At 39.9% G+C, this 27,142-nt stretch overlaps 1 protein-coding gene across 2 annotated transcripts in view; it reads left to right on the top strand.

Annotated features, from left to right (window-relative positions):
* The window catches only part of LOC137423207 (myoferlin), a 213,775-nt gene that overhangs the window by 156,254 nt on the left and 30,379 nt on the right, over positions 1–27,142 (top strand). For both annotated transcript variants that reach the window (XM_068110102.2, XM_068110103.2), the window contains exons 44-51: positions 851–1,021; positions 4,728–4,870; positions 7,065–7,204; positions 12,120–12,208; positions 12,543–12,638; positions 22,152–22,293; positions 22,551–22,650; positions 23,975–24,174. In XM_068110102.2, coding sequence (XP_067966203.2) covers positions 851–1,021; positions 4,728–4,870; positions 7,065–7,204; positions 12,120–12,208; positions 12,543–12,638; positions 22,152–22,293; positions 22,551–22,650; positions 23,975–24,174 — 1,081 coding nt within the window. The remainder of the gene's footprint in view (positions 1–850; positions 1,022–4,727; positions 4,871–7,064; positions 7,205–12,119; positions 12,209–12,542; positions 12,639–22,151; positions 22,294–22,550; positions 22,651–23,974; positions 24,175–27,142) is intronic.

The following is a 27,142-nucleotide window of genomic DNA, read 5'->3' on the forward strand; positions in this document are numbered from 1 at the left end:
CACAGAGAGAGAGAGACACAGAGAGACAGACACAGAGAGACAGACACAGAGAGACAGACACAGAGAGACAGACACAGAGAGACAGACACAGAGAGACGTCAGGATTGATAGACTTGTTCGAAGTGTTTGACCAGATCAAGGTCGGCAAAGGGAAGAGGCTGCGCCTGCCTAACTGAAGGATGAGGGATGCTATGGCAGATGATGGAGCCATTAGCAAAGACAGGATTATTCAGAGTCAAAGAGATCATTAATAAAAAGCACAGGGCACAGAACACTGCCTTGGGGAACTCCAGCCTTAACAGGGAGAGATGAGAGGATTCTGTTGAAAGCCACACATTCACTTCGAGAGTCTAAGTAGTCGGTAAGCTGTGTGGAGTTGGCCTTGGATGCCATTGGCAGAGTTTGGAGAGCAAGGCAGGATGACAGTCCAATGGATAGATATGTTCACGATATGGATGCTCCGGCCGTGATCTCAAGTCTGACATTGAGGGCCTCCATTAATTGTTGGGAGAGCAGAAGCAGCATGTCCTCGGATTGACCTGGTCTGAATCTGAGTTGATGATCTGAGATTAGGCCGTTGGAGAGAAAAAAAATACAATTATGCGCATTGTGACTAACCAAACCGCAGTAACTGAGTTGGACTAACTAGTCGAATTTGTCACCTGAGTGTTACGACCTGCTTTACAATTGACGACTACGAAAACGTATTGCTTTATATTCGTGATTGGAATCTTGAAGATAATTTTCTCGTGAAATTTTTTTTCAAGTTGATCTAAACTGGACACCATTCACACAAAAAAGCATTCTTTAACATTGCAATATCAATTCATTGTTGACGTGTCATGTGCAGGATGTACGAGTTGACCTGCACTCTCCCACTTGACAAAGACTTGGAAGTTCGTCTGTATGATCATGACATGCTGATGAAGGATGACAAGATTGGTGAGACGAAGATCGACCTGGAGAATCGCTATCTTAGTCTCTACGGCGCACGCTGTGGCCTACCTCAAAATTACTACGAGTGAGATGTTTATTTCTACCAACTCGATGCGTATATTTCAGGGATTGCATTTAAATGGAAAGAAATAATAAATATTTGTTTCCAAATGTATTGTTGAATTGCATTGCATCCTTATGTGTAACATGTAATAATATATTTGGACTGCTAAAAAGCCTGTCAAATGACAGTTTGGAACAGTTTATTCGACAGTATCGCCTCATGAGCAAGGCAAAGTCTGAAGCCTCGGCCTATATCGGCCTAACAATACCTCCTCGCACTCCTCTCCAATACATCCTCGCACTCCTCTCCAATACCTCCTCACACTCCTCACCAATACCTCCTCGCACTCCTCTCCAATACCTCCTCGCACTCCTCTCCAATACATCCTCGCACTCCTCTCCAATACCTCCTCACACTCCTCACCAATACCTCCTCACACTCCTCACCAATACCTCCTCGCACTCCTCTCCAATACATCCTCGCACTCCTCTCCAATACCTCCTCACACTCCTCACCAATACCTCCTCGCACTCCTCTCCAATACCTCCTCGCACCTCGCACACAATCAGGTGTGCTTATTTCTTTATGAGACGACATACGCGGTTTCACATCACGTGCGGCAAATTCCATCTGCCTGCGCTTTTATTTATCGTTATTTAAAAAAAAAATGCTTCTGTACACCGCCCATGTGGATCGGTTTTCAAGCCACCTTCTACAATTCCAATAGAAGAGACATCATTACTCTTTAATGGAAAATGTTTTCCGAGTTTGTTTTATCTTTTTTTAGGTTAAAATTCTCAAAGTTTTAAGTATTTTTCCAATTTGTGTCTGTCAGATTTCCGCTCGTTATTTTATTGTGTGTGTTACTGTGTGTTTGGAGTTTATCTTGGTTTGCAATTCATGCAAACTTGTGCACAATTAAATAGTTTTCTGTTCGCATCGTGTGTGCGGGCTGGTAACTTGAGGCTTCCCTCACCCCGTCGATGTTTTGTGTATTTAAGTTATTTCCTTCGCTGTATTGCTTATGTCTTAGATTTTCTTTTCTCCCCCCAACTTCCCCGAACATCCACCCTTTGTCTAACGTTTTAAATACCAAAAAAAATTATTATTTTTTTCCTTCTCTCCTCGCCCCGCCAAGTGTCCGGAACCCTTTATCTCCTTCTCTTCCACCACTTCCATCCATCACCAACCGTAACTCGGCTTTCAAATTCTAGTTTCCTCAATCTCATTTATCCACTTTTTTGAAATTCCGACTTATTTCCTGGAAGTCCTAGCAATGTCCATGTGTTTTATATCTCTCCCACCCCCACCCTCCTTCCCATGCCTCCTCCCCCCAAGCCCTCTCCCTCCCACAGATCTCACGAAGTCCCTGCTCTCAAAATATTTTTGAGGTCAATAGGTCTAAAGGTCAACATAGACCAAAGGTCAACAACCATTTCAAATTTCTAAAATCCTCAATTTTCATTCGATTGACTTTAAATTTGAATGGGATTTTCATATCAGCGAACAGAATTCAACCACCAACTATTTTTGAGATCAACAGATGCCAAAGGGTCAACATAGGCCGAAGGTCAACCACTTTTTTCAGAATCCTAAAATCCTCAATTTTCATTCGATTGACTTTAAATTTGAATGGGATATTCATATCGGCGAAATGAATTCAACCACCAACTATTTTTGCGGTCAACATAGGTCACAAGGTCAACATAGGCCGAAATTTCTAAAATTATCAATTTTCATCCGATTAACTTAAAATTTGAAGACTATTTGCATATCAGATCACTGAATTCAACCATCAATTATTTTTGAGGTCAAAAGGATGCTCTACTGAGTGCCATTCAACTTTATCTTTTGCCAAGTGTCACTCTGAGTGATTTTTCTTCTGTCTGTCTATTCGCCGGTCTGTATGTCAGTCGCCTACAGGTCACAATTTTCAAACGATCTTCACGAAACCTCACTAAATGATAGTTGGTCATAAGCAAAAGCCTATTGTGTTTGGGGTCAAAAGGTCAATAGGTTAACATAGGCCAAAGGTCACCAACTGTCAAATTTCTAAAATCCTCAATTTTCATCCAATTGACTTGAAATTTGAAGACTTGCATATCTGGTCACTGATTTCAAGTACCAATTATATTTTAGATCAACATAGGCCAAAAGGTCAACATAGGCCAGATTTCTAAAATCCTCAATTTTCATCCAATTAACTTGAAATTTGAAGAAGATTTGCACATCTGGTCACTGAATTTCAAGCACCAAATATTTTTGAGGTCAACATAGGCCAGATTTCTAAAATCCTCAATTTTCATCCAATTAACTTTGAATTTGAAGAGAATTTGCATATCTGGTCACTGAATTGAACCACCATGTATTTTTGAGTTCAACATCGGCCAAAAGGTCACAAACTCTGTCAAATTTCTAAATTCCTCAATTTTCATTCAATTGACATTTTAAGAGGATTTGCATATCTGATCACTGAATTCACCCACCAAAGTATGTTTGAGGTCAACATCGGCCAAATTTCTAAAATCCTCAATTTTTATCCGATTAACTTGAAATTTGAACAGGATTTGCACATCTGATAACTGAATTCAAGCACAAAATATTTTTGAGGTCAACGTAGGCTAAAAGGTCAACATAGGCCAGATTTCTAAAATCCTCAATTTTCATCCGATTAACTTTAAATTTGAAGAGGCTTTGCATATCTGGTCACTGAATTGAACCACCAAGTATTTTTGAGGTCAACATCGGCCAAAAGGTCACAAACTATCAAATTTCTAAATTCCTCAATTTTCATCCAATTGACGACATTTTAAGAGGATTTGCATATCTGGTCACTGAATTCACACACCAAAGTATGTTTGAGGTCAGCATCAGCCAAATTTCTAAAATCCTCAATTTTTATCTGATTAACTTGAAATTTGAACAGAATTTGTATATCTGGTCACTGAATTCAACCACCAAGTATTTTTGAGGTCAACATTGGCCAAAAGGTCAACATAGGCCAAAGGTCAACAACTTAGGTGGAATTTCCAAAATCCTACATTTTCATCCTGTTGACTTGAAATTTGAAGAGGATTTGCATTTGAGGTCACTGAATTTAACCACCAATTATTTTTGAGGTCAACATCGATGAAAAGGTCAACATAGGCCATATTTGTAAAATTTCAGAGATTTCACAAATATCGTGCTATGCACGCCATATTTCTTTGTTTGTTTGTGTGCAGCATATCTCAAAGTTGTTGAGGGAATTGGATAAATGGAGGTAAGCTTTGCGAGATGGTGGAGACACCATATCCTTACTGAATGGTCGTTGGCTCCCTACGGGAGCTCATCCGCCCTTTGCAGGTGTTGTTTTTGGTCCTGGCAGGGTGTCACAGTCACCCTCCATACTAGCAAAGCCAGTGAGGTGTGTCGGTTTTGTCGCCGACAACCCGACCATGCGGCAGGTAGCACTCGGTTACATGTTACCAGTAGCAGTCTCAAAAGACTGACCTGACCAAGTCTTCACAACTGTCTTCACGAGTCTGCTATCTTGAATACCAAAATATTAAGTACACTCATAAAAACATGCAGTACCACTTGCTGGAAATAAATCAAAGTGACACGTTATTCAGATCTAATTCAGCTATGGATTAAATCCTAACCAATATCTCTCGAGGCAAGCATTCTGCTGACTAAGCAATCCTGTTACCTGTGCTTGTAGAAAACGAGATGACTGTCGTTTCAGGTCTGGCCCAAACAAGTGGAGAGACCAGGTATTGCCAAGCTTTCTCTTGAACCGAATTGCATCTGTCAAGGGTTGGCCAGCTCCTCGCTATGATGCAGACAAGCTGATTGTTCGGAATACCAGCTACAACATCCATGACATTGGTAATTACATTTTGGCATGGTGCTAATGCGTTGCATTGCTAATGTTCATTTTTGCAATCACGTGTGTGTGTGTGTGTGTGTGTGTGTGTGTGTGTGTGTGTGTGTGTGTGTGTGTGTGTGCCTGTCTGTCTCTGTGCCTGTCTGTCTCTGTGCCTGTCTGTCTCTGTGCCTGTCTGTCTCTGTGCCTGTCTGTCTCTGTGCCTGTCTGTCTCTGTGCCTGTCTGTCTCTGTGCCTGTCTGTCTCTGTGCCTGTCTGTCTCTGTGCCTGTCTGTCTCTGTGCCTGTCTGTCTCTGTGCCTGTCTGTCTCTGTGCCTGTCTGTCTCTGTGCCTGTCTGTCTCTGTGCCTGTCTGTCTCTGTGCCTGTCTGTCTCTGTGCCTGTCTGTCTCTGTGCCTGTCTGTCTCTGTGCCTGTCTGCCTCTGTGCCTGTCTGTCTCTGTGCCTGCGTCTGTCTGCCTGCGTCTGTCTGCCTGCGTCTCTGCCTGCGTCTCTGCCTGCATCTGTCTGCCTGCGTCTGTCTGCCTGCGTCTGTCTGCCTGTGTCTGTCTGCCTGTGTCTGTCTGCCTGCGTCTCTGCCTGCATCTCTACCTGCGTCTGCCTGCGTCTCTGTCTGCCTGCATCTCTGTCTGCCTGCGTCTCTGTCTGCCTGCATCTGTCTGCCTGCGTCTGTCTGCCTGCGTCTGTCTGTCTGCCTGTCTGCGTCTCTGCCTGTCTGCGTCTCTGTATTTGTCTGTAATTTTGTCAAAAGGTTAAAGGTCAGCGTCACATCAAATCATCAATTTTCATCGGATTGACCTGAAATTTTACGAATTTGCATATTGGGACACTGAATGGCTTTACTAATCAAAGGTGAGATGGTTTTTTGGTTTTTAAATCGAAACGTCAAAGTTGTGTAAAATCAGCAATTTTCACCTGTTCATAAATCAAAGCTAGAAGCTGATTTTTTTTTTTTTTTTTTTTAGATATAAAGCTCAAAGGTCAAGGCTGCATAAAATCATCAATTTTTTTTTTCTTTTTAACTGTTTTCATTATTTTGAGCATATGGAGGAAGAAGAAATCTGAATACAAACTGACGTGGACGCGCCTTGTAATTTGAGATGCTTTCTCGTTTGTTCTTTAGTCGTGATTTGCTGTTTAAGTGAGATGAATTGCACATTTAGCCCGACTATTTTTTTTTTTTTTTTACTTGGTTGGCAAAAACGTGTGGCCTGTGCTATAGATAATACGCCAAGCAAATGTGCAATAGTATCGTAATGCTTACAAATCTTGTAATTTAATAATACTCAGAGGAAAACAAGCTGAAAATCATTATATATAAAATTGATGTTACTCGTACTTCAAACTTTGTTCATCGTCATTATGTTGAAGCTTTGTATAATCTAAGTTTATTATTTAGCCTTGGTCATTTTGAGATGCTTATGTTGGGGGAGGAAAAAAAGTGTGGGGAGGGGGGAGGGAGGAGGAGGGAGGAGGGAGGGGTGACTTGTGAACATCATTTCACTTTGGTTCTCTAAAATCTTGAAATGAAAATGATGAAAAAGTGTCTGGCGAATAGCTTGCATTGATTGGAAAAAACAATCTACCTTGTCTTTTGCTCAAAGAAAATTGTACACATGAAAAATTCTATTTACTTTCCATAATCTTTGATTTTGCTCCTTTTCCAAAAAAAACATGGGAGAAAAACCATTTGCACCACGTCCAACTGCTTGCTTTCAACCGCAATTTAAACAAGGCTTTAGGAATCTGTGTACTTTATATTTAGCAAATTTCTTTAAAATGGTACTTTAGTTTTTATGGAATAAGCTAAGCTTGTGATAAATCAAATGAGATGAAGGCTAATAAAACCAAAATATTTATTTTATTTTGACTAATCTATTTCTTCACCAAGCAAATGCTTGATAATGCTCCTTTTCCTGAGCTTTAGTAAACTGTTTTAATGTATTATCCAAAATGCACATCTTTGCAAGTCGCCAAACTAAGGTATGGGTGTAAGAAGGTATGGGTGTAAGAAGGTATGGGTATACAAGCAATCTTAGATTGGGTCGCGTATCTTAAGAAATCAATGACATCTACAAGTAACAGGCCACATGATATATGAATCTTAAAATGCAAAGCACAAATTAAACGAGATATTGGATGAGGTTTGGTGTATCAGTGATATTTTTAAAGAGTGTATAACCTCTTGTCTTGAGCAGATGGTTCCCAGCCGACAAACTCCCACCTAGGCTCCGTGAAAGAGCGCCTTGCATTGCATGTTCTCCGCACCATGGGCTTTGTACCTGAGCATGTGGAAACGAGAAGTCTCTTCAATAAACTGCAGCCTGGCATTGAACAGGTAATTAAAAAAAAAAAAATGGAAAAATGAATCTTTTTGTGATGGAAATATCTTGTGCTTTGAACTTTCTTTTTCTTGTCCATATATTGAGCTAACTCCTAATGTTTCAGTATGGAGGAGCATTGCTTTAAGACCTTTATTATTTTTAAATGGCCCATATTGGAGCTTGTACATTTTGTTTCATAACTATATTAAATCCACAGTAGATTGGGTAAAGGGTCGAAGAGGCAGCCAAGACCTTTTAAACTTTATTTAACGTCATCGTTTTCACGTCTGTTTTGGTCGGATAGGGATTTTACTTGAACAAATTTGGTTGGAACACCATCAAACCCACACAGACAGACAGAGAGAGAGAGAGAGAGAGAGAGAAGAGAAGAGAAGAGAAGAGAAGAGAAGAGAAGAGAAGAGAAGAGAAGAGAAGAGAAGAGAAGAGAAGAGAAGAGAGAAAAAAAAGAAAGAAAGAACTCTGAGATTGCTTCACATGGGCTCTGGCATTATTGTACAGCGATTAGAAACCGAGTTGGTGTGGGAACCGCCAGAAAATGCCTGTTAGAAAGACCAGAAAAAGTAAGAAGAAACCAGCCATCCAAGTGGACCATGCCATCGGCACAGGTAACGGCTCCATGAGTGATAGCAATGGTGGCGTGCCAAACTCCAACATTGCTGCTTACTTCAAGAAGTCTGTTAGTAAGTTCCAGGCCATGATAAAGGATGCAGTCGACTCTTATTGGACATAGTAATGGTGTTACAAGTGAACTTAGCAAAGCTTGTGGAATATGACGGTTGCCGTGTCATATTGTTAAAGCTGAAAAAGCCAAGAGCTAGAAGAATAATGAAGGATACAGGGGAAGAAGTTAGTAAGTCGAAAAGAGGAGTGCAAGAACATTGTGAAGAAATAAATAAGGCAGAGCGATTCTCCAGACATAACTGTCGGTTTCTGATTATATGATCATTGATTAAAAGACATTGTAGAAAGTTTAAAAATATATATAGAGTGCAGGAAATGATGGTACAAGTGATGTCCTCTTGGAAACTTGGAAACAGAATCTAATGAGAGGGCAGTCAGCATCAGATAAATAGACTACCTTTAAGGAGCAAAGGTGTATGGTGCGGAGTAGGTATGTTACAGTGAAGCGTGAAACTAGAGGCAAAAAGATACCAGGGTGGTTGAGCAGTAAGATTAGTGCTATTGATGACAAGCAGAAGGCACTTATTAGGTATAAAAAACAGGTTTGGTGTTTAAACGTAATATCGATGTATTAGCCCCCGTTGGACTTGATCCAAAATGAGGGCTTGTGGATTGCGTCTCGTCCGTCCATCTGCAACCATATCTCGGAGATGTATGGACGAGGATATACTTGGCAAAAAGACAATAAATGATGGTGTCCATATGCACATCATTTTGTTTCATTATGCGATCAAAGATGGCGACTGGCGGCCATTTTAGTTGTAAAAAGTCCGATGTAGAACAACACATCCTCAACCATTCCTTCGAAATGCATTTACCGATGTTTTTCAAACATGACACACAGATAAGGAATGATGGTTTACATATGCATGTCATTTTACATGCCGATCAGATCCAATATGGCCGATTGGCGGCCATTTTGTCAAACGTGAACCCAACCATTTTTTCGGATATGCATGGTTTTGATTTTGTTCAAACTTGGCGCGAAGTCAATACATGATGGTATACATATGCGGAAGATTTTATTTTGTAATCTGACCAAAGATGGCTGACTGACAGCCTTTAACTCCACACATCAAAATTCATCAAACCACAGGCATGATGACATTTTATGTCTTTTTATTCTTGTTGAAGTACACAAGTAGTAAAAACACAGGTTATAAGACAAGTATGGGCATGTTAAGTATTGAGACCGGAGGATGATATTGAGATATCAAGCTTGTTTTTTTTTGGTTTTTTTGCTTCTACATTTCCACAATAAGTCAGAGGAACTTCCAATAGCATGGAGTATCTATCTTGGTAGTGAGCAATGGCTTGACAGCCTCTTCTTCTTCGAGGTCACAATGGCGTGTCGGCCCATAATGGAGGCGCTTGATTTCTCCAACAATGATGCACACTTGGTGATAAAACCTGAGACACAGGTTTAATTGCACTCACAATATATGACGATGTCGCAAACCCTTTCACGGGAAACCTCATCTCATTTGCGACCAATATAGAAAAACAAGTCAGCTCGCTTCCTCGAGGTGACTCACAGCTCTCTCCTCTCTCTGCCCATATTGATCTCCCTTCTTCCGGTCTCTTTGCCGCGTTTTCCTTTTTCCTTCACAAACATTTATTTTTACCTTTTACTAAAGTCAACTCCATTTCACACAAATAATTTTAATTAAAATCTTAACAACAATATTATCTGAAACTAAAAATCCTGAAAACTAAAAATTATCTGAAACTAAAAAGTATTTAACAACAACAAAGGTGGAAGTGACGAATCTGTAACAATATATATTTATATATATATTTATTAATGTATCTATCTATAATTCCAGTAATCTCTGTGTGTATGTGTGTGTGTATGTGTATGTGTGTGTGTATGTGTGTGTGTATGTGTGTGTGTATGTGTGTGTGTCGTTTGTCTGTGACCGCTGTTTCTCGACAACCACGGGTCCGATATACTTGAAACTTGCCAGGTATATTGCTGGGGACCCGAGGATGTGCCTTTTCAAGGTTTCATATTAATCGGAGAAGTAGTTACCGAGCTATGGCGATTTATTTACCAAACTCCGCAAGCCGTTCGCTTTGGACCAAACCATTTCATGTAAATAGAGGGGTGGGATTGTCACCGTACTCGCAAGCCGTTCGCTTTGGCTTTGCGAATGGACCAAACCATTTCATGTAAATAGAGGGGGGGGATTGTCACCGTACTCGCAAGCCGTTCGCTTTGGCTTTGCGAATGGACCAAACCATTTCATGTAAATAGAGGGGGGGGATATAATTTTAGATGTATATATAGTACGGGCATGCCCTAGTATATTTAATTATAAAGCAAAAACTATAGCACTTAGGGGGTGGTTCGTTTCGAAAGCCATTAACTGTACCTATTGGCCCATGTATATTCCAAGTTTCAGCTTGTTAGCTTACCTGGAACGAAGTTCAGGGGAGCTTATGTGATGGTGCATTGTCAATCAGTCAGTCAGTCGGTCTGTCCATCTGTAAATACTTGAAACTTCTCTGAAACCACTGATGGGATTGCGACCAAATTTGGCACAAATATTTGTTGTGTTGTGACTAAAGTTTGTCCATGGCATAAAAAAAAAATCAGGGTCAAAGTGGATCCAGGTTTGACCCCCCCACCCCCCCCCCAAAATAGGTGTTTGTTTTCTTCTCTGAAACTACACACACAATTTTGATGAAACTTGACCACAACCTTTACCACTCATGCTGTACCAAAGTTTGTTCACGGTATTTAAAAAATCTGCCCCTTTCGGGGTCGACGGGGGGGGTGCCCCCCAAAATAGGTATTTGCTTTCTTCTCAGAAACTACACACGCAATTTCGATGAAACTTCACCACAACCTTAATCACCCATGATGTACCAATGTTTGTTCAAGGCATTAGAAAAATTGGGGTCTTAGGAGGTATACGGGGTCAGGGGAGGGGGGGGGGGGTTGCCCCACAAAATAGGTGTTTTTCTTTGTTTAAAGTAGTATGATTATGTTAGTATGATTCTACATGCTGCCCTATCTTCTAGCAAGCATTGGAATTGATTTAAAATACCCTTAGTCGGTGCAGCATACTGTTTATGCTACCAGGTGAGCGCCAGGGGTATTTCCCCTATGTTTTTAATGTATAGTCCTTGAGATATGAGTGCCAATGCATTTTGGGCTGACAGGCGGATGGACGGACAGACACCAACGTGGTTTCGAGGATTTTCAAAATAAAACTGAAAAATGTGGAAACAGACGTTGCTCAAATTTGGAACATATTACCTGGACATACAAAGCATTTATTTCTGAAATTACAGTAGAAGCCGAGAAACGTTTTTTCAGTCCCCATGTTATAGCTGCCCATGCTAAACAGAGAAAACTATCCCTTGTATAAAAGGAGGGGCACTTTGCACCTCCCTTTGACAAATTCAAGAGTATTGAGTGAGGTAGCAGAGCAGATAAGCAGGATGTTCGCTGAGATTTTAACAGCTCATAGGAGTCAGGATAGATACCATAATATTAGAGAGAAGTAAATTAAATTTGACCGTTATTTAAGAAAAGAAAGGATCTAGAAAACTATTGTCGCGAATGTCGACTTGTAAGTTAGACCAGCTGTGGGGAAGATGTTGCAGACGTTATGGAAAGGACGGAGAACCCAGTGAATATATTTTAATTATTAAAGGTAGTCAGCACCTTTTAATAAATTTGAATCTAGTGAAGGGAGGTCGTGTTTAACAAATTGCTGTTCTGTGAGGTACCTTCTGACTGGACAGATGAAGAAAGTGCAATGGATGTATTGTATCTAGACTTTCAGAAGCCTTTTATAAAGTACCATGTAGAATGTAGATGGTGTTGGCGAAAGTGAGAGCTTGCAGATTTTCTGGTGTAGTCGCTAACCAGATTGGAAACTGGCTTGGTGGTAGGAAGCAAAGAATGGCAGTGAGTGGGAGGATGTCTGGATGGGAGGTGTACATGAGGGATTAGTACTCCTACTGTTAGTCCCATACTGGTTTCACCGTAGGGGACTATAGGTTTACTTTCCACCATCTGTCTTTTGTGTTTTTTGCAAACTTTTTCCATACCCTTCATCATATTGAACTGAAACTTGTTACATGGCTTTATTATGACAAGGTACAGCACTTACAGCATTTACAGCATTTGAGACGCATTCCACCGATGTCAATTGAAGTGCTTTTATCTTGATACCCCCACTATCCACGCTAACTCTGCTTTTTACCCCTCAGGGTAGGCTATTGATGTGGGTGGACATCTTTCCTAAGGCCGTGGCTCCACCAGGCCCTCCTTTTGATATCAGTCCTCGCAGACCAATGAAGTAAGTTTTATGTTATATCCGTTATTACCATGATTCTCCTCCTCGTGTCTCCAGTACACGATGTGTCGTAAATCAAGTTGGTGACCACATTTTAAATTAATCAGGAAAGGGTAAATAATTAACAATAGCCTTTGTCTCGATGTCGAGCTCATTGTTTTCATCAGTCGTAACGAATTGTGGGAACCTGATGGTTAGATCCATATGGTGTTTCGATCGTGTTAATTCTCACCTGTTGCTCATAGTTGCATTCACATTCCTGAAAGAATGGAAAGATTTGTTATATAAATTTTTTTCTAACTTTGTTTATAAAACTCTTATGGGGCTGTTTTACCAGGTTCGAGCTGCGCTGCATCATTTGGAATGTAGCAGATGTTACTCTGGATGAAACTAGCATCACTGGCGAGAAGATGAGCGACATCTACCTGAAAGGGTAATTATCCCCACGCCTTTTGAAAAAAAACGATGGGTTATTGTAATCGGCTCCTGTCTGTCTGTCCATCGCACTATCTCCTCCTAAACAGTTGTGCAGAAATTCACCAAACGTGATGGTTATGATCACCACATGACACGAAGGTGCAAGAGCAGTACGTATCATTTTTGGCCCGGTCCCAGGACCGGGATCAAAAGGTTGAAATACAAAAAAAATGCAATTATGGGCACATTTTTAAATGGAACTTTTGTATTTGCAATCAACATTAGGGACGCATGAAATGTGCAGCGTTTTTCATTTTTATTTTTTGATTTGAACCCTGGTTCATGCCCCAGGTGTGAGCACTGTGGGGCACGTGAGTGAAAACTTTGCTTTAGGTGGGAGGCATGGGTATTTGTGATGGCAGGCCATCAACTTCGCCCTAGTTTTATTTTGTTTGCACATTTGTTCAAACATTCAAAGGTAATATGAAAATTAAACTGTAGAAGATGGGAGGGGAATTGTGGAATGGGTTGAGGAGTGGAAGTTGTGGTGGCTTGAGGAGGAGAGTGGAGATTGTGGGATTGGGTGGGTAGAAGATGAGGTTGTTAGTTGAGGTGGGTCGAGGATGGTGGCGGAGATTGTGCGGTGTGTAGAGGAGGGAAGGAGAGATTGTGGATCTGATAGAGGATGTGAGGGTAGAGTGTGGGGTGGGAAGGAAAGAGATTGTGGGGTGGGTACTGAACGAGGATATTGTTGGTAGAAATGTTAAAGGTCCTGCTAAAAAAAAATTCAACGTCTTCAGAAACACTGGAAGAAACAGTATAATTGAACCAGAGAGTAGTTCCATAAATTGGAGAAAAGAGAAACAAAAGGGCGGAGGTGGGCAATGATCCTGAATGATGGGAGTTAAACCAGGAGGCAGTTTCTGGAAAGAAACATAAAAACTTATACAGACTGGAAAGGCTGAAAGCAGATGCAGCTACACCCGAGGAGCGGCCACTGCCTTATCTGGGATGACGGAAACTGCCCTTACTTCAGCATTATAATGCGAGATGCTAATAAGTTTGAGAGCTTTAAACTGCAGATAAGCCAGGGGAAACGTGCCATGCTGAGGTGACATCCCATAGCGAGCAGCAATACTCTATTGAGCCATGGATGAAGGCCTTTGAAGGCTGCAAGAAGTTTGAATTTTTCAAGCAATGATGAAATATGAGAGGATACCCTGGTTTTGGTGGTCAGATCAGATGTGGCTGATGGTGAGGACTACAATTTTGAGACTTAATCCTTTCCAGTAGCTGACAATGTAAATAGCTAGGTACGCTCAATTGATTCCTCCGGGGTGACAGGGTGAGTCGACATCGTGTATTTTAGATCGACCTATAATCCCCAAGGCAGTGTTTCTCGACCCAGCCCTATTCCTGATCTTCACCAATGATCTCTCTGACTCTCTGGAAAGTTATTCATTTGCTGCCACAACATCCCCAATCCTTCAGACAGGCAGACTGCAGCCTCTTCCCTCTCTTCAGATCTTGAAAAAATCACAAGCTGGTCAAACACTTGGAATCTGTCTTTCAATCCTGACAAATCTCACATTGTCTCTCTCCGAGAGAACCATCTGGCAAACCCTCCTCTCTACCTAACAAAATAATTTCAGTCATTTCAGTCATCATTTCAATTTCAGTCATTCCTAGGTCTCACTATCAGCCCTATTCTTTCTTGGGCAAACCATATTTCAAAGTTAGCATTCAAAGCCAGCCACTGACTGGGCATCCTCCATCTGTACAAAGTCTTTCCTTTGCACACCTGAACTGCTATCCTCCTCCTTTCACCTGCAGCTTGAGAGAGTACTGCTCTCGCCTCTGGGCTGGCTCCCCTGCCTTGTACCTTTCTCAGGCCTTTAAGATGACTGGAAGGAATCCGCCACAATTAAGCTGAGTCTGTGGGCGTATCACTTCGCCATCACAGTCAGGTCGGTGGTCTCTGTATTCTCCCGCCTCTTTTCTGTTCTTGCACCCTCTGCTTTTGCCATGCTTTGTTCCCCCTCTCACCTTCCCACCCCCTCCCCTCCCCCCCACATTTCTGCAGGGCTCACATATGGTCCACGATCAACCTCCTTCTGGTGAAAATACCTAAATCCATGATCACTGCTCATCTCCACTCATTTGTTTGTCCTTTGTCTTGCCTGTGGAATCGACATCCTCTTCAATCTCAATCCCCCCCTCCAGCTTTTCAAGGCAACTGTTCATTGCCAACTCAGATCATCTCCCATCCAAAACCATGATCTTTCTACCCTCTTTAACACCCCCCAGCCCTCCACCCAACACAAAGCCCTCCTCTTTCAAGTTTCCAGTTTTTCCATCCTGGGAGTTTCCTTCTATATCCATCTTATCCACCCCATGCATCCTCTCCTGCCCCCAATTCCTCCCCACTTCCATTGTGTGTCCAAGTCTCCCTCTATTGTGGCCTTAAACTTTGCTGTTGGTGTTTCTCCCTCTCTCTTCTGTTCCTTTTCCATGTTTTGTATCCTGTTTTTGCCTGTTACATCCTGATCCGTTCAGTATACTATCTCTGCCACAATAGACCATGGGATGGATTGAAATATATGTCGTTTTTTTCATTTTCGTGGGGCCGCCTCTCAAACCACACGGAAAATGGTTATTGAGGGTATTTGAGGGTGCTGAATCCAAATATGAGTTGCCAATCCTGAAATTTGCACCTTTTTATGATATAAGCATTTATAATGTATTATATTGTTTTTTCAGCTTAATTTCTTCATTGTGTATATGAAACCGTTAAAAAAAATGCAGTTATTTGGGGATTAAAAGGAGATAAATCAAAAAATGAATGCTGTAAATCAATCTCTACACTAGGCTTGGCCATATATTCTTTACTTTATCCCTACATTTATTTTTGTATTTTACTGTTTTAGCCTTGATTTGATTTTTGGTTGAATATGGTATGGGAGTACATACATTATTACTCTTAAATGGGTTTATTATAACTCTTAAATGGGTTTATTATTACTCTTAAATGGGTTTATTATTACTCTTAAATGGGTTTATTATTACTCTTAAATGGGTTTATTATTACTCTTAAATGGGTTTATTATTACTCTTAAATGGGTTTATTATTACTCTTAAATGGGTTTATTATTACTCTTAAATGGGTTTATTATTACTCTTAAATGGGTTTATTATTACTCTTAAATGGGTTTATCATTAATCTTAAATGGGTTTATTATTACTCTTAAATGGGTTTATTATTACTCTTAAATGGGTTTATTATTACTCTTAAATGGGTTTATTATTACTCTTAAATGGCTTTATTATTACTCTTAAATGGGTTTATTATTACTCTTAAATGGGATTATTATTACTCTTAAATGGGTTTATTATTACTCTTAAATGGGTTTATTATTACTCTTAAATGGGTTTATTATTACTCTTAAATGGGTTTATTATTACTCTTAAATGGGTTTATTATTACTCTTAAATGGGTTTATTATTACTCTTAAATGGCTTTATTATTACTCTTGAATGGGTTTATTATTACTCTTAAATGGCTTTATTATTACTCTTAAATGGGTTTATTATTACTCTTAAATGGGATTATTATTACTCTTAAATGGGTTTATTATTACTCTTAAATGGGTTTATTATTACTCTTAAATGGGTTTATTATTACTCTTAAATGGGTTTATTATCACTCTTAAATGGGTTTATTATTACTCTTAAATGGGTTTATTATTACTCTTAAATGGGTTTATTATTACTCTTAAATGGATTTATTATTACTCTTAAATGGGTTTATTATTACTCTTAAATGGGTTTATTATTACTCTTAAATGGGTTTATTATTACTCTTAAATGGGTTTATTATTACTCTTAAATGGGTTTATTATTACTCTTAAATGGGTTTATTATTACTCTTAAATGGGTTTATTATTACTCTTAAATGGGTTTATTATTACTCTTAAATGGGTTTATTATTACTCTTAAATGGGTTTATTATTACTCTTAAATGGGTTTATTATTACTCTTAAATGGATTTATTATTACTCTTAAATGGGTTTATTATTACTCTTAAATGGGTTTATTATTACTCTTAAATGGGTTTATAATTACTCTTAAATGGGTTTATAATTACTCTTAAATGGGTTTATTATTACTCTTAAATGGGTTTATTATTACTCTTAAATGGGTTTATTATTACTCTTAAATGGATTTATTATTACTCTTAAATGGGTTTATTATTACTCTTAAATGGGTTTATTATTACTCTTAAATGGATTTATTATTACTCTTAAATGGGTTTATTATTACTCTTAAATGGGTTTATTATTACTCTTAAATGGGTTTATTATTACTCTTAAATGGGTTTATTATTACTCTTAAATGGATTTATTATTACTCTTAAATGGGTTTATTATTACTCTTAAATGGGTTTATTATTACTCTTAAATGGGTTTATTATTACTCTTAAATGGGTTTATTATTACTCTTAAATGGGTTTATTATTACTCTTAAATGGATTTATTATTACTCTTAAATGGGTTTATTATTACTCTTAAATGGGTTTATTATTACTCTTAAATGGGTTTATAATTACTCTTAAATGGGTTTATAATTACTCTTAAATGGGTTTATTATTACTCTTAAATGGGTTTATTATTACTCTTAAATGGGTTTATTATTACTCTTAAATGGATTTATTATTACTCTTAAATGGGTTTATTATTACTCTTAAATGGGTTTATTATTACTCTTAAATGGGTTTATTATTACTCTTAAATGGGTTTATTATTACTCTTAAATGGGTTTATTATTACTCTTAAATGGGTTTATTATTACTCTTAAATGGGTTTAAGGATGCTGAATGGCAACATGAATGTTACTTGGCTTGAAAAATTAATTATTATCATCATTATTATTATTATTAGTATTATTATTAATATTTGTATACAAGATCGAGGCTCGTGTAAGAGCGAACATTAATCACAAAAAACATAAACGGACACATAAAACATAAAAAAGGGAGCGGGAGAAAATATGGGGAGAGGGAAGGGAAGCACACAAGCACAACAACGGTAGAGAACAGGGACATCGGGACATTCTACTCACATGCATTATATGGTTTGGTTTTAATAATGTAATGTACATATATAGGCCTATAATGCTTTATTGTATCTTTCAAGGACATACATGTACATGTGTACCAGAATCCTCTGAAACTACAGGGAAATGAGGTGTGAGGAAATGTGACAAGCCGTTTCATAACTGCTAACTTGTGGAGTTCTTTTGGAGTTCCACAAGGCAGTGTTCTAGGCCCTGTGCTTTTTCTGGTCTTCATCAATGATCTCTCTGACTCTCTTGAAAATCCTCTATCTCTTTGCTGATGACTCTACTCTCTGTCACTCCATTCTTCATCCCTCAGATCGGCAGTCTGCTGCCTCCTCACTCTCTGCAGACCTGGACAAAATCACAGACTGGGCAAACAAGTGGAACATGTCCTTCAATCCTGACAAATCTCACACTTACGATGTCTCTCCGAAAAGACCGACTGGACAACCCTCCCATCCACTTTCTGAATAATCCTCTCCAAGAAGTTCTGTCACTCAAACTTTTGGGGCTCACTATCTGCCATGATCTTTCCTGGGAAAACCACATTTCAAATCTGGCCTCCAAAGCCAGTCGCCGACTGGGCATCCTCCGTCGTGCGAAGTCCTTCCTTGGCACACCTGAGCTCCTCACCACATACAAGACTTTCATCCGCAGCTCAATGGAATACTGCTCTCCCCTCTGGGCTGGTGCTCCTGCCTCACACCTAGCTCGTCTTCACGCTGTTGAAACCAAAGCATTCAGAATCATTGGAATCTCCCGCGATGAAGCTAACTCCAAGGGCCTCTCACTCACTCACCGCAGGCAGGTTGGTGGTCTTTCCATCTTCTACCGACTCCTCTCTGGCCTTGCCCCCCCAGCTCTCTCTGGGCTCTGTCCCGCAAATATTCCTACAGGTCGCACAAGATCTGCCTGCAACCCTCTTATGGTCAAACTGCCAAAATCAAGACTCTCTGCTCACCTTCACTCCTTCATTCCTCTTTTCTCCCGCCTCTGGAACAAACTCCCTCACTCTCTTCAATCCCACTCCACCCTCCAGGTCTTTAAAACAGCTGTTCACCACCATCTCTTATCTTCCCCCATCCAAAACCTTGATCTTTTCTACCCCCGCTAATTTCACCCCAATTCCACTTTTTTGAAATGCCAACTTCTGTCCTGGAAGTCTTTCGTGTCCTTGTGTTTTATACTTCTCCCTCCCCCCCCCCCCCCTTCCCATGCCTCCTCCCCCCAAGCCCTCTCGCTTCCACACATCTCCCTGCTCTCAAATGTTGTGTTTGTGTGCTTCCCCCATTCTCTCCCCATCTTGTTTTCCGCTCCCTCTTTTTGTGTGTTTTGTTTGTCTGGTTGATTTGTTTGTGAAGTAAATGTTAGCTCTTTCACGAGCCTCGATTCAGTATACAAAAAAAAAAAAAAAAAAAAAGCATTGAAATAACATCTATCATAATGGCAGTCTTCAAATGGATTTTAAAATCGATTGTGATATAAATTAATTAATTATTATTCTTTATTGAATTATCATTGGAAATAAAAGTTTTCAGGAAACGGTGTGTGTAATGGAGTTGTGTTAATCTGTGTATATACATGTATATTCGCATGCCCAGTTAAACAGGTGTACACTGCATATACATCACAACCACCATCCTTCAAAAATATTTCGCATCATTATTCTGCTCCAAACTTCACCATCCTTCAAAAAATACACCATGCCTCAAAAATTCCCCATAATTTATGAATCATCCATCATCCTACAAAAAACATTCTTAATCAGCCATAATTAAGAAATCATGTACATGTACTTTTGACTTACCGTACCGATCGAAATAAACGTCCCCAGAGACCCCAGAGAAGGATACCTCAATATTAATTCTGTCCTTATAAACGCTCAACAAAAAGGAATGAAGCTAATCCTTGGAAACAAAGCGCATCAGGTTATCCTTGGAGAATAGCCATCAAACTGATAAAAAGAACCCTACATATGAACACGTACAAACAAATATCAGTCACTAAAGTATTTCCAACTTCATTACTTCTTTGCATGTGAATGTAGCATGAATAAAATCGAATGAGCCCGATAGTGTAGGCCTGTACAATACACGCCATAGGATCGCAAGAACAAGCCGAATACACGCGGTGAATGGCAGTCTTTCCAGTGCGATTCATATTAGTAGTTTAGGAGATATTTATAAATATTCTGAAATCAGGAGCTAAAAAAGGGAGTGGCAACATATCAGATCAGTTTTACGATATTATTTTAAATGTTTACATGTGAAAAAATGGTGGTTTGGTTTGAGGCGCTAAGAAAATGAAAATTGTTCGTGGTCATCTCATGGTCTAAATGAAGAAATTCAGCTGAAAAAAGACACGATCTCTCTCGGCTTGGTAGTTCAGGCTTGCCTTAAACGCACCCCCTCTTGGTCTGCTTCCTCTGCTCCAACAGCTCCCCGGTCGCATTGGTTGTCGCCAGATGGCCGATGGCTGAACATGATGGTCTGTGGGGCTGTGGGTATCTTGTTCCATGATGCGATGAAAAGTGGTGTTTCTGTAGCGGCATGGCGACAGCCCGGGGTCCATGGAAGGCGTGGCGGGTGCGAGATGCGTGTCATGTGAAATCCATGAGAAAGTCCGAAAAGAAAGAAATGGAAAGAGTCAGTAAGATGGGAAGAATGCCAATAAATGAAAGAGAACAAGACGGAAAGTGAAGAAGCAGCATCGGAGTAAAATCCGTCTGTGTAGAAGAGGCATGGAGAGAGAATGGATCGGCAATGCACATCTATCGTCTATCGCCATGAACACGATATAACTTAATTGCTCAACAGAATACTCTGGCATAACTAGCTTTAAACCAACGTGAATGCATTTTATTTCTTCCTTCCTGGATTCACAACTGTCATATACCTCCTGCAAAAGTATTGTAAGTGGAATAAGGATAACATGAGATGGGGGTATCTGAGAATGCACAATTCCACCTGTTCACATCATCACCATACTATGACGAAGAAAGATGCCGTTATGCAGATGACGAGGTTGTTTCCGGCATGGATGAGCATTCTCGGCTCACGAACTCCTGGAAACCTTGATACATTTTCATGTGACAAGCAAGGACATGAAGACAAACTGAATAAACCGCGGACTTCACCATTGATTGATTAGTTACATCATGATGCCTCCTTTAGGGTAAACCCATAAACATGCTGCTGATGTATTATTCATGTAAAAACTTGTATTTCTGCTTTACGTTACAGCATTTTATGTTAAGATATAAAAGCGGTGCAGGACGTTACACATGTATATTTTAAACAGTAAATAAATTAATGTAATTTTCTTGGAGTGGCAATGAAAACTAAAACAACACTCGGTTGAGCACGTACCTCCGCCCGGCTGAACAGTTTACGTTTGTATCTCACCGGTAGGCAACCAAAATCGAATCAGCTTGTCAGTGTCACTTACCCAACTCATTCACAAAGTTTGGGCATAATCTGTTCACAAAGTTTTGAGATATCATGTTAAATATATCGTTTTGGCCCTATATCTCAATGGTGAAGAATCACTTGAAAATTATAGTATCCAGATCTGAATAATCACCCAAATCTAATCGATTCCTCCTGGTAACACACCCAACCTGTCCACCAAATTTCTTCCGAAACCGTCCATAACGTTTTGAGATGGCCTATTCCCAATTAGACAAACATATGGAGACACAAATACACAGACAGAGACACAAAGACACAGACACAGACACAAAGACACAGACAGACACACAAAGACACAGACAAAGACACAGACAGAGAGACACACACACACACAAACACACAGACACACACACACACACACACACACACACAAACACACACACACACACAAAGACGCACACAAAGACCCAGACACAGACAGAGACAAAGAGTAAAAGAGACCGACAGACAGCCCAAGAGACAGAGAGAGACAAAGACAGATGGACAGCGGTGAAAACATGACCACCGTCCACCTTCGGTGGCAAAAATAATAAGATTTCTGATACAAGCCAAACACATGGAGGAGAGCACACATGTTAAAGCATTTCTCTTGGATGCATATTTAGTTTATCAACCACTCAGTTGGTTACAGAAGTCCTTGAGCTGTCTTCTGATCCTTACACTCTTAAGCAAAAAGTACATAAAATTCAGAAATTATCACTGACAAAAAGAAAAACCTTTCTGAATGAACCAAACTTTCTAAGTCGTGTTTTCGAGTTTGTTTGCAGTAAATTATTGTCAATATGGAGCACATTCACCACAATTTAAAATGGTGGCATTAATTTGCATTGATTTACCACATTTGAGTTTCTCAAAATCGTTCCCTGGAATTATTTTGCTGTGCTTTGTGGAATGTAACTTGTATTATTATCTACAATAATAATATTATTATCTACAATCCACAGATGGATGGAAGGAATGGAGAAAGACAGGCAGAAGACAGACGTCCACTATCGCTCTCTTGGCGGAGAAGGAAACTTTAACTGGCGTTTCATCTTCCCCTTTGATTATTTGCCTGCTGAAAATGCTTGCCTCGTTTCATCAAAGGCAAGTTGTTAGCATTTTACAAGTTGTCTTTTTGTTTATTCATTCATTCATTCATTCACACTTATTCAGTCACCTTTTCACTTAGCTACTCAATTTCACTTTACTTTCTTGCCTCACCCTCTCCCTCCCCCCCCCGTTTTCTTCCCTCCACTCTCCCTTCACTCATTCCAATCCACCCACTCCACCCAATTGCCCCTCTCTTTCCCTGAATCCCCTCCACCCATTTTGGTTTGGGAATCCACTTTTTGCTGTTGCAGGAACATTTCTGGAACGTGGACGCCACTGAGTCGAGGGTTAGTCCGCAATTGTTATTGCAGGTGTGGGACAACGACAAGTTCTCAGCTGATGATTCCCTCGGTAAGGGTAGTTTCCCCGAGTATTTTGTGAATTGTAACCCCTTGTCAATATTACATTTTTGAATGTACTGCAGTTAAAATAAAATAAAATAAACTTTTTTCAATTATGAGGCAGAAAAAGGTCAGTTTTTAAAGGCATAAAAAACCAAACTAGTGCTTCTTAATGTTTATCAGTTTAAAAACTGTTTTGAAGTCTCAGTTTTTTCGGAGGGGTGTAGTAGATTAAAAGTATCAAGTGTATCAACTAGTACATGTGCCACAACACATGGCATACGAAGCAAACACTGCACCATGTTAAACACTGCACCGCACATCTATCCCAAGAGGACACAAGTCCTCTCATCCGTGTGCCACTCCCTGAAGGAGTGCAATGGACGCCAGGCAACACCCTGGTGGATGCCATAAGGACATGCGCATCGAAAATATTTTGATCTTTGCAGCACACATTTTTGTCTGGTTGGTGATCATTTTCTTAATTTCAAATTTGAGGCCAACCTTTCCTGGCCATTGTGACAATTTTGTTCCAATACTTTGTGCTCTATTGAAACAAGAAATGATGCAAGGCTGCACCCAAAATTAAGCTCATTCCCAATTGGCTCACATCATCATCTTTTTCATCCGTATGTTTGTAGCACCATTGGCTGGAGGGCATGGCTGTGAAAATGCCCTCTGCTGGTGAGGGCAGGAATTTGGAATTTGTTAATGGTGCCCACTCGCCTATGACAGCTCGCCTACTCTTCATGAAGGATACCATGGCATCTTTAACGTCCACCAACTAATGTCGGCAGACGAGCACCCACTTAACGTCCATACGAGGGACAGCACACAAATTGATGAATTTCCTTGCTTGTGAAACACCGGGATGACAATTGTGAGTCAGGATTCAACTGGGTCAAGTCAACTGATCAACTTCAACTTCAACTGATCAACAATTCAACTGGGTCAGCTGGATCAGGATTCAACTCCAGGCTAGACAGCTTAGTGATGAGTGTGTGTACCTCTAGGCCATCCTGTCAGCCTTAATTGGATCACATGGGAAGAGGTAATAACGTTTCTGCCATCATAAATGTATTTGCATCACTCACGTTACCATATAATATGATGAGACAAAGATGGAGGTCACCTAATGAAGGTCTCTTGATAAAAATTATTTCAGAAAGTCAGCATATCGCTCTAGTCCTGGCAGTAACTCATGATGGTTTAAAACAATTTGTTCAGGTATAATAGAACCATCCAAGTTCTCTAAAACTACCATGTTGTGATCTTGTGAAAATTATTGAATCTGTCTTTATCCTTCCACTGTCACTTTTAATGTTTCATCCCAGGGATGCTGCACCTTGATTTGCACCAAATGCCTCGCTCCGTGAAGATGAAGAGAAGCTGCGATTTGGACCAACTCCCAGATAAAAATGACAAAACAAAATCTGGCAAAGATCCGAAACTTGCCTCTCTTTTCAAGCAGAAATGTAGCAAGGGTTGGTGGCCTTGCTACATGGAAGATAAAAATGGAAACCGATCCTTGACGGTAGGCTATATTTTTATTTTACATTTCTAAGATCATCTTATGAACACCAAACACCGGTATTACAATTATAATGTTTTGGGTGTTGTTGCATTCCTCACGTGATGCTCTCAGAAGTTGTACTTTATTTAACAAGCAACAGTACCCGCCCTACGGGCGGGGCTTCAGTTGGGAAGCTGAAATGAAAAGGAAAAATATCAGAAATTGAAGGCTTTTATTTTAAAGGACTCATATAAACATTCGTTGAATCACGTCTTTCTCAGTCGCACGTTTATGTGTGAAGAGTGCGTGCCGAATCTGTAACACTTCTTCAAAGTGCTGGACATCAAGCACTGCTCCAATTCTCCTCTTTTGTGTTAGAGCCACTTTAAGCTGGACTTTCCTAGTGCTCTGGTGTGCAGCTGTCCTTGTTCTTGAACAGTCCTTGTTCACCAGATCTGTATTCCTCGGACTGCCTCCGAGACTGGTGTGCAGCTGTCACGTATTTGTTCATGCCTCCGATAGTCCTCGTCTAGGCGAGCCTTCTTCCTTGCAACAGCTTCCTTGGACGTTTTCGTTAATGAGGCTTTCCGTTTGGTAGGCATTTGGTAGGCATGAAACAGTACCTGCCCAGAAACACGTACCAGAGAAAACAAATCGTTTTGGCAATGGCCTCTCCAATATTGTACCCGTTTGTGACGTTTGTCACATTGTGACGAAAATGTTCGAATTTCACGAATATGTGAATTGTGATTGTGTTTCATTGTGATGTTGGTACAAAATCATTCCATTTTTTTTCCTAAAGAAAAGTGTACAGTTGATATCACGATTTGAAACACGATGGGATAATATAATAATAAAATAAAATAAAAGGTCTTTAATTAAAAAAAATTAATAAAAGGTTTAAAGGAATATTTAATTTTTTTAATTTAAATTTAATAAAAGGTTTAAAGGAATAATAAAAGGTCTTTGTCCGAGGTCACCGAGTTCTATGGGTGCAGCTGTGCAGCGATTGGTGCTGCCGTTTGTGCAGCACCCGGGAAAACAACATCGTCACAATGAGAACAATGGACGTTCTGTGAACGTGAATGTTATGCGGGAGTCCAAACCTGAGAATACTGGAGACCAAAGCTGAAATTGGAAAAACTAAATAGCCAGTTTACTCCTGGAGATCCCAGGATTACCCACACAAAATATCGTTTCGATCGGTTGGGCCGTTATTGCAGTACCTTCGAACAGACAGACAGACATTTGGTGAATTATAGTAAGATTATCCCATACATTTTGAAGATTTTGTGTTGAAACTTGTATTTCAGTGTATCAAACTAAAACTTGTAAACTTCTACAATTGAGAATGTGACCTGTCAAAGGTCATTCTTTGCACTATACTAGGTGTTATTGTATGTTCATTTCCAAAGATTGACATGGAGGTAAAGTTGAAATAGGTTTTATTTGGCCAAAGTACTTTTCCAAAAGTAACATGTAGCCTTATAATCAACAAGCAAGTATAACCAGACAAATGATAACTTTAACGTCACCTCTCCACTGGACATCAACTCAGAGGATTATCGATTGTAAAAAATAGGTAATTCTGTCCATCTCGCCGCCACGAATGTATTCATGTTCAGTTTATATCCAATATGTGCAAGAAATGACTCGAGGTATGCACACCCAACGGCCATGAGAAGGTGGCAATTACTTCTTCAAAGTGCTGGACATAAAGTACTAGCTAGGTACCGTAACTGTGCTACACATGATTCATCGACCAATTTGTGAAGTTTTTTTTGTTTTCAAAGTTTTTGTTCCAAGGGCTCTTTTGAGGATCATCATCGAGCCCGGGACAGCTTCCATCTGCAGTTCATTTGTAGTAATATTCCCAGGGATGGTATTTAAGATATTTAAGGTGGTTCTTCTTCATTCCCATTGCTCCGATAATCCTGGTACAATTTCAGTGCTCTTCAGCTTCCAGTGTTTTTTCACTTTTTTTTAAGGTCTTGATATTTGGTCATTTTCTTGAGTTCTGCGTTGTTTCGGCCAAACTCGCATGATACTGACACCTTCAATTAATTATCAATGCCTTCTTTTCTTTTTTGTACTTCAGTCCAATAATCCGGTCGCGATGCTTTGTTTTCCATGTTCAAGCTCGATGGGATCATTCGGTTGTACGTGAGCATTACTTGCCTGTTTTCAGTGATTGCTTTTGGTTCATTTCCACGAGTTTTCTGAAACTGGGGTATTGAGACTTTTGCAGATGTGCCAGTGGATTACGACATACTTCGTTGTGCCTTTGGGTGTACAGCTGCTCTGACATGAGTTTTTTTTATATATTGATAGGAGGTGGCTCGGACTTTGTTTCTACCTTTCAGAACCTACACTTTTTTGTTTACGAAGTTGAGGTTAGTAGAAGAGCTAACACATAGAACATATAATAAAGGGAGCGGGAGACAAGAGGGGGACAGATAGAGAGGTGAGCACAACAACAGCAGGGAACAGGGACATCAGGAGATCTGTGGAAGAGATAGGGCTGGTGTGGAGCGATGTACACGGGATAAACAAGATGGATTTGTCTGATTACTTCTGTCCCACCATTTTCTAAAAACCAATGGTGTAGTGTCCTTGGTCTTGAGCATTTATTCTCCATCCCTGTTGAGCTGACCTCTTTTCAGCCATTCCAAAGAGCCTTCTTTGTTACTCCCAATCTGTGCACTTCTGTTTTACATCTTCGTGCTATCTTATCGTTTTCCGAGCTGTCAGTGTATATCTGTTGATATTTCATTTTATATTTTTATTTCTTCATTTTTGCAATTGTTGAGGCTATACTTAATTGTTGTTTTGCTTTCTTGTCTGACATCTTCCATTTACACCCATCTTTGGAACATTTTTTTTTTCTAGGTAGGTTAGGGTTACTTCTAGGTTACTTCTCTCGTTTGTTGTCTTCTTGTTTGCTTACAAATTGGATTTGGTAGTCGGTTGCACTTTTTACGTATTCAGC

This window comes from Myxine glutinosa, chromosome 3 (assembly GCF_964187855.1).
Source record: "Myxine glutinosa chromosome 3, kmMyxGlut1.1, whole genome shotgun sequence".
In the NCBI taxonomy this organism is placed as follows: domain Eukaryota; kingdom Metazoa; phylum Chordata; class Myxini; order Myxiniformes; family Myxinidae; genus Myxine; species Myxine glutinosa.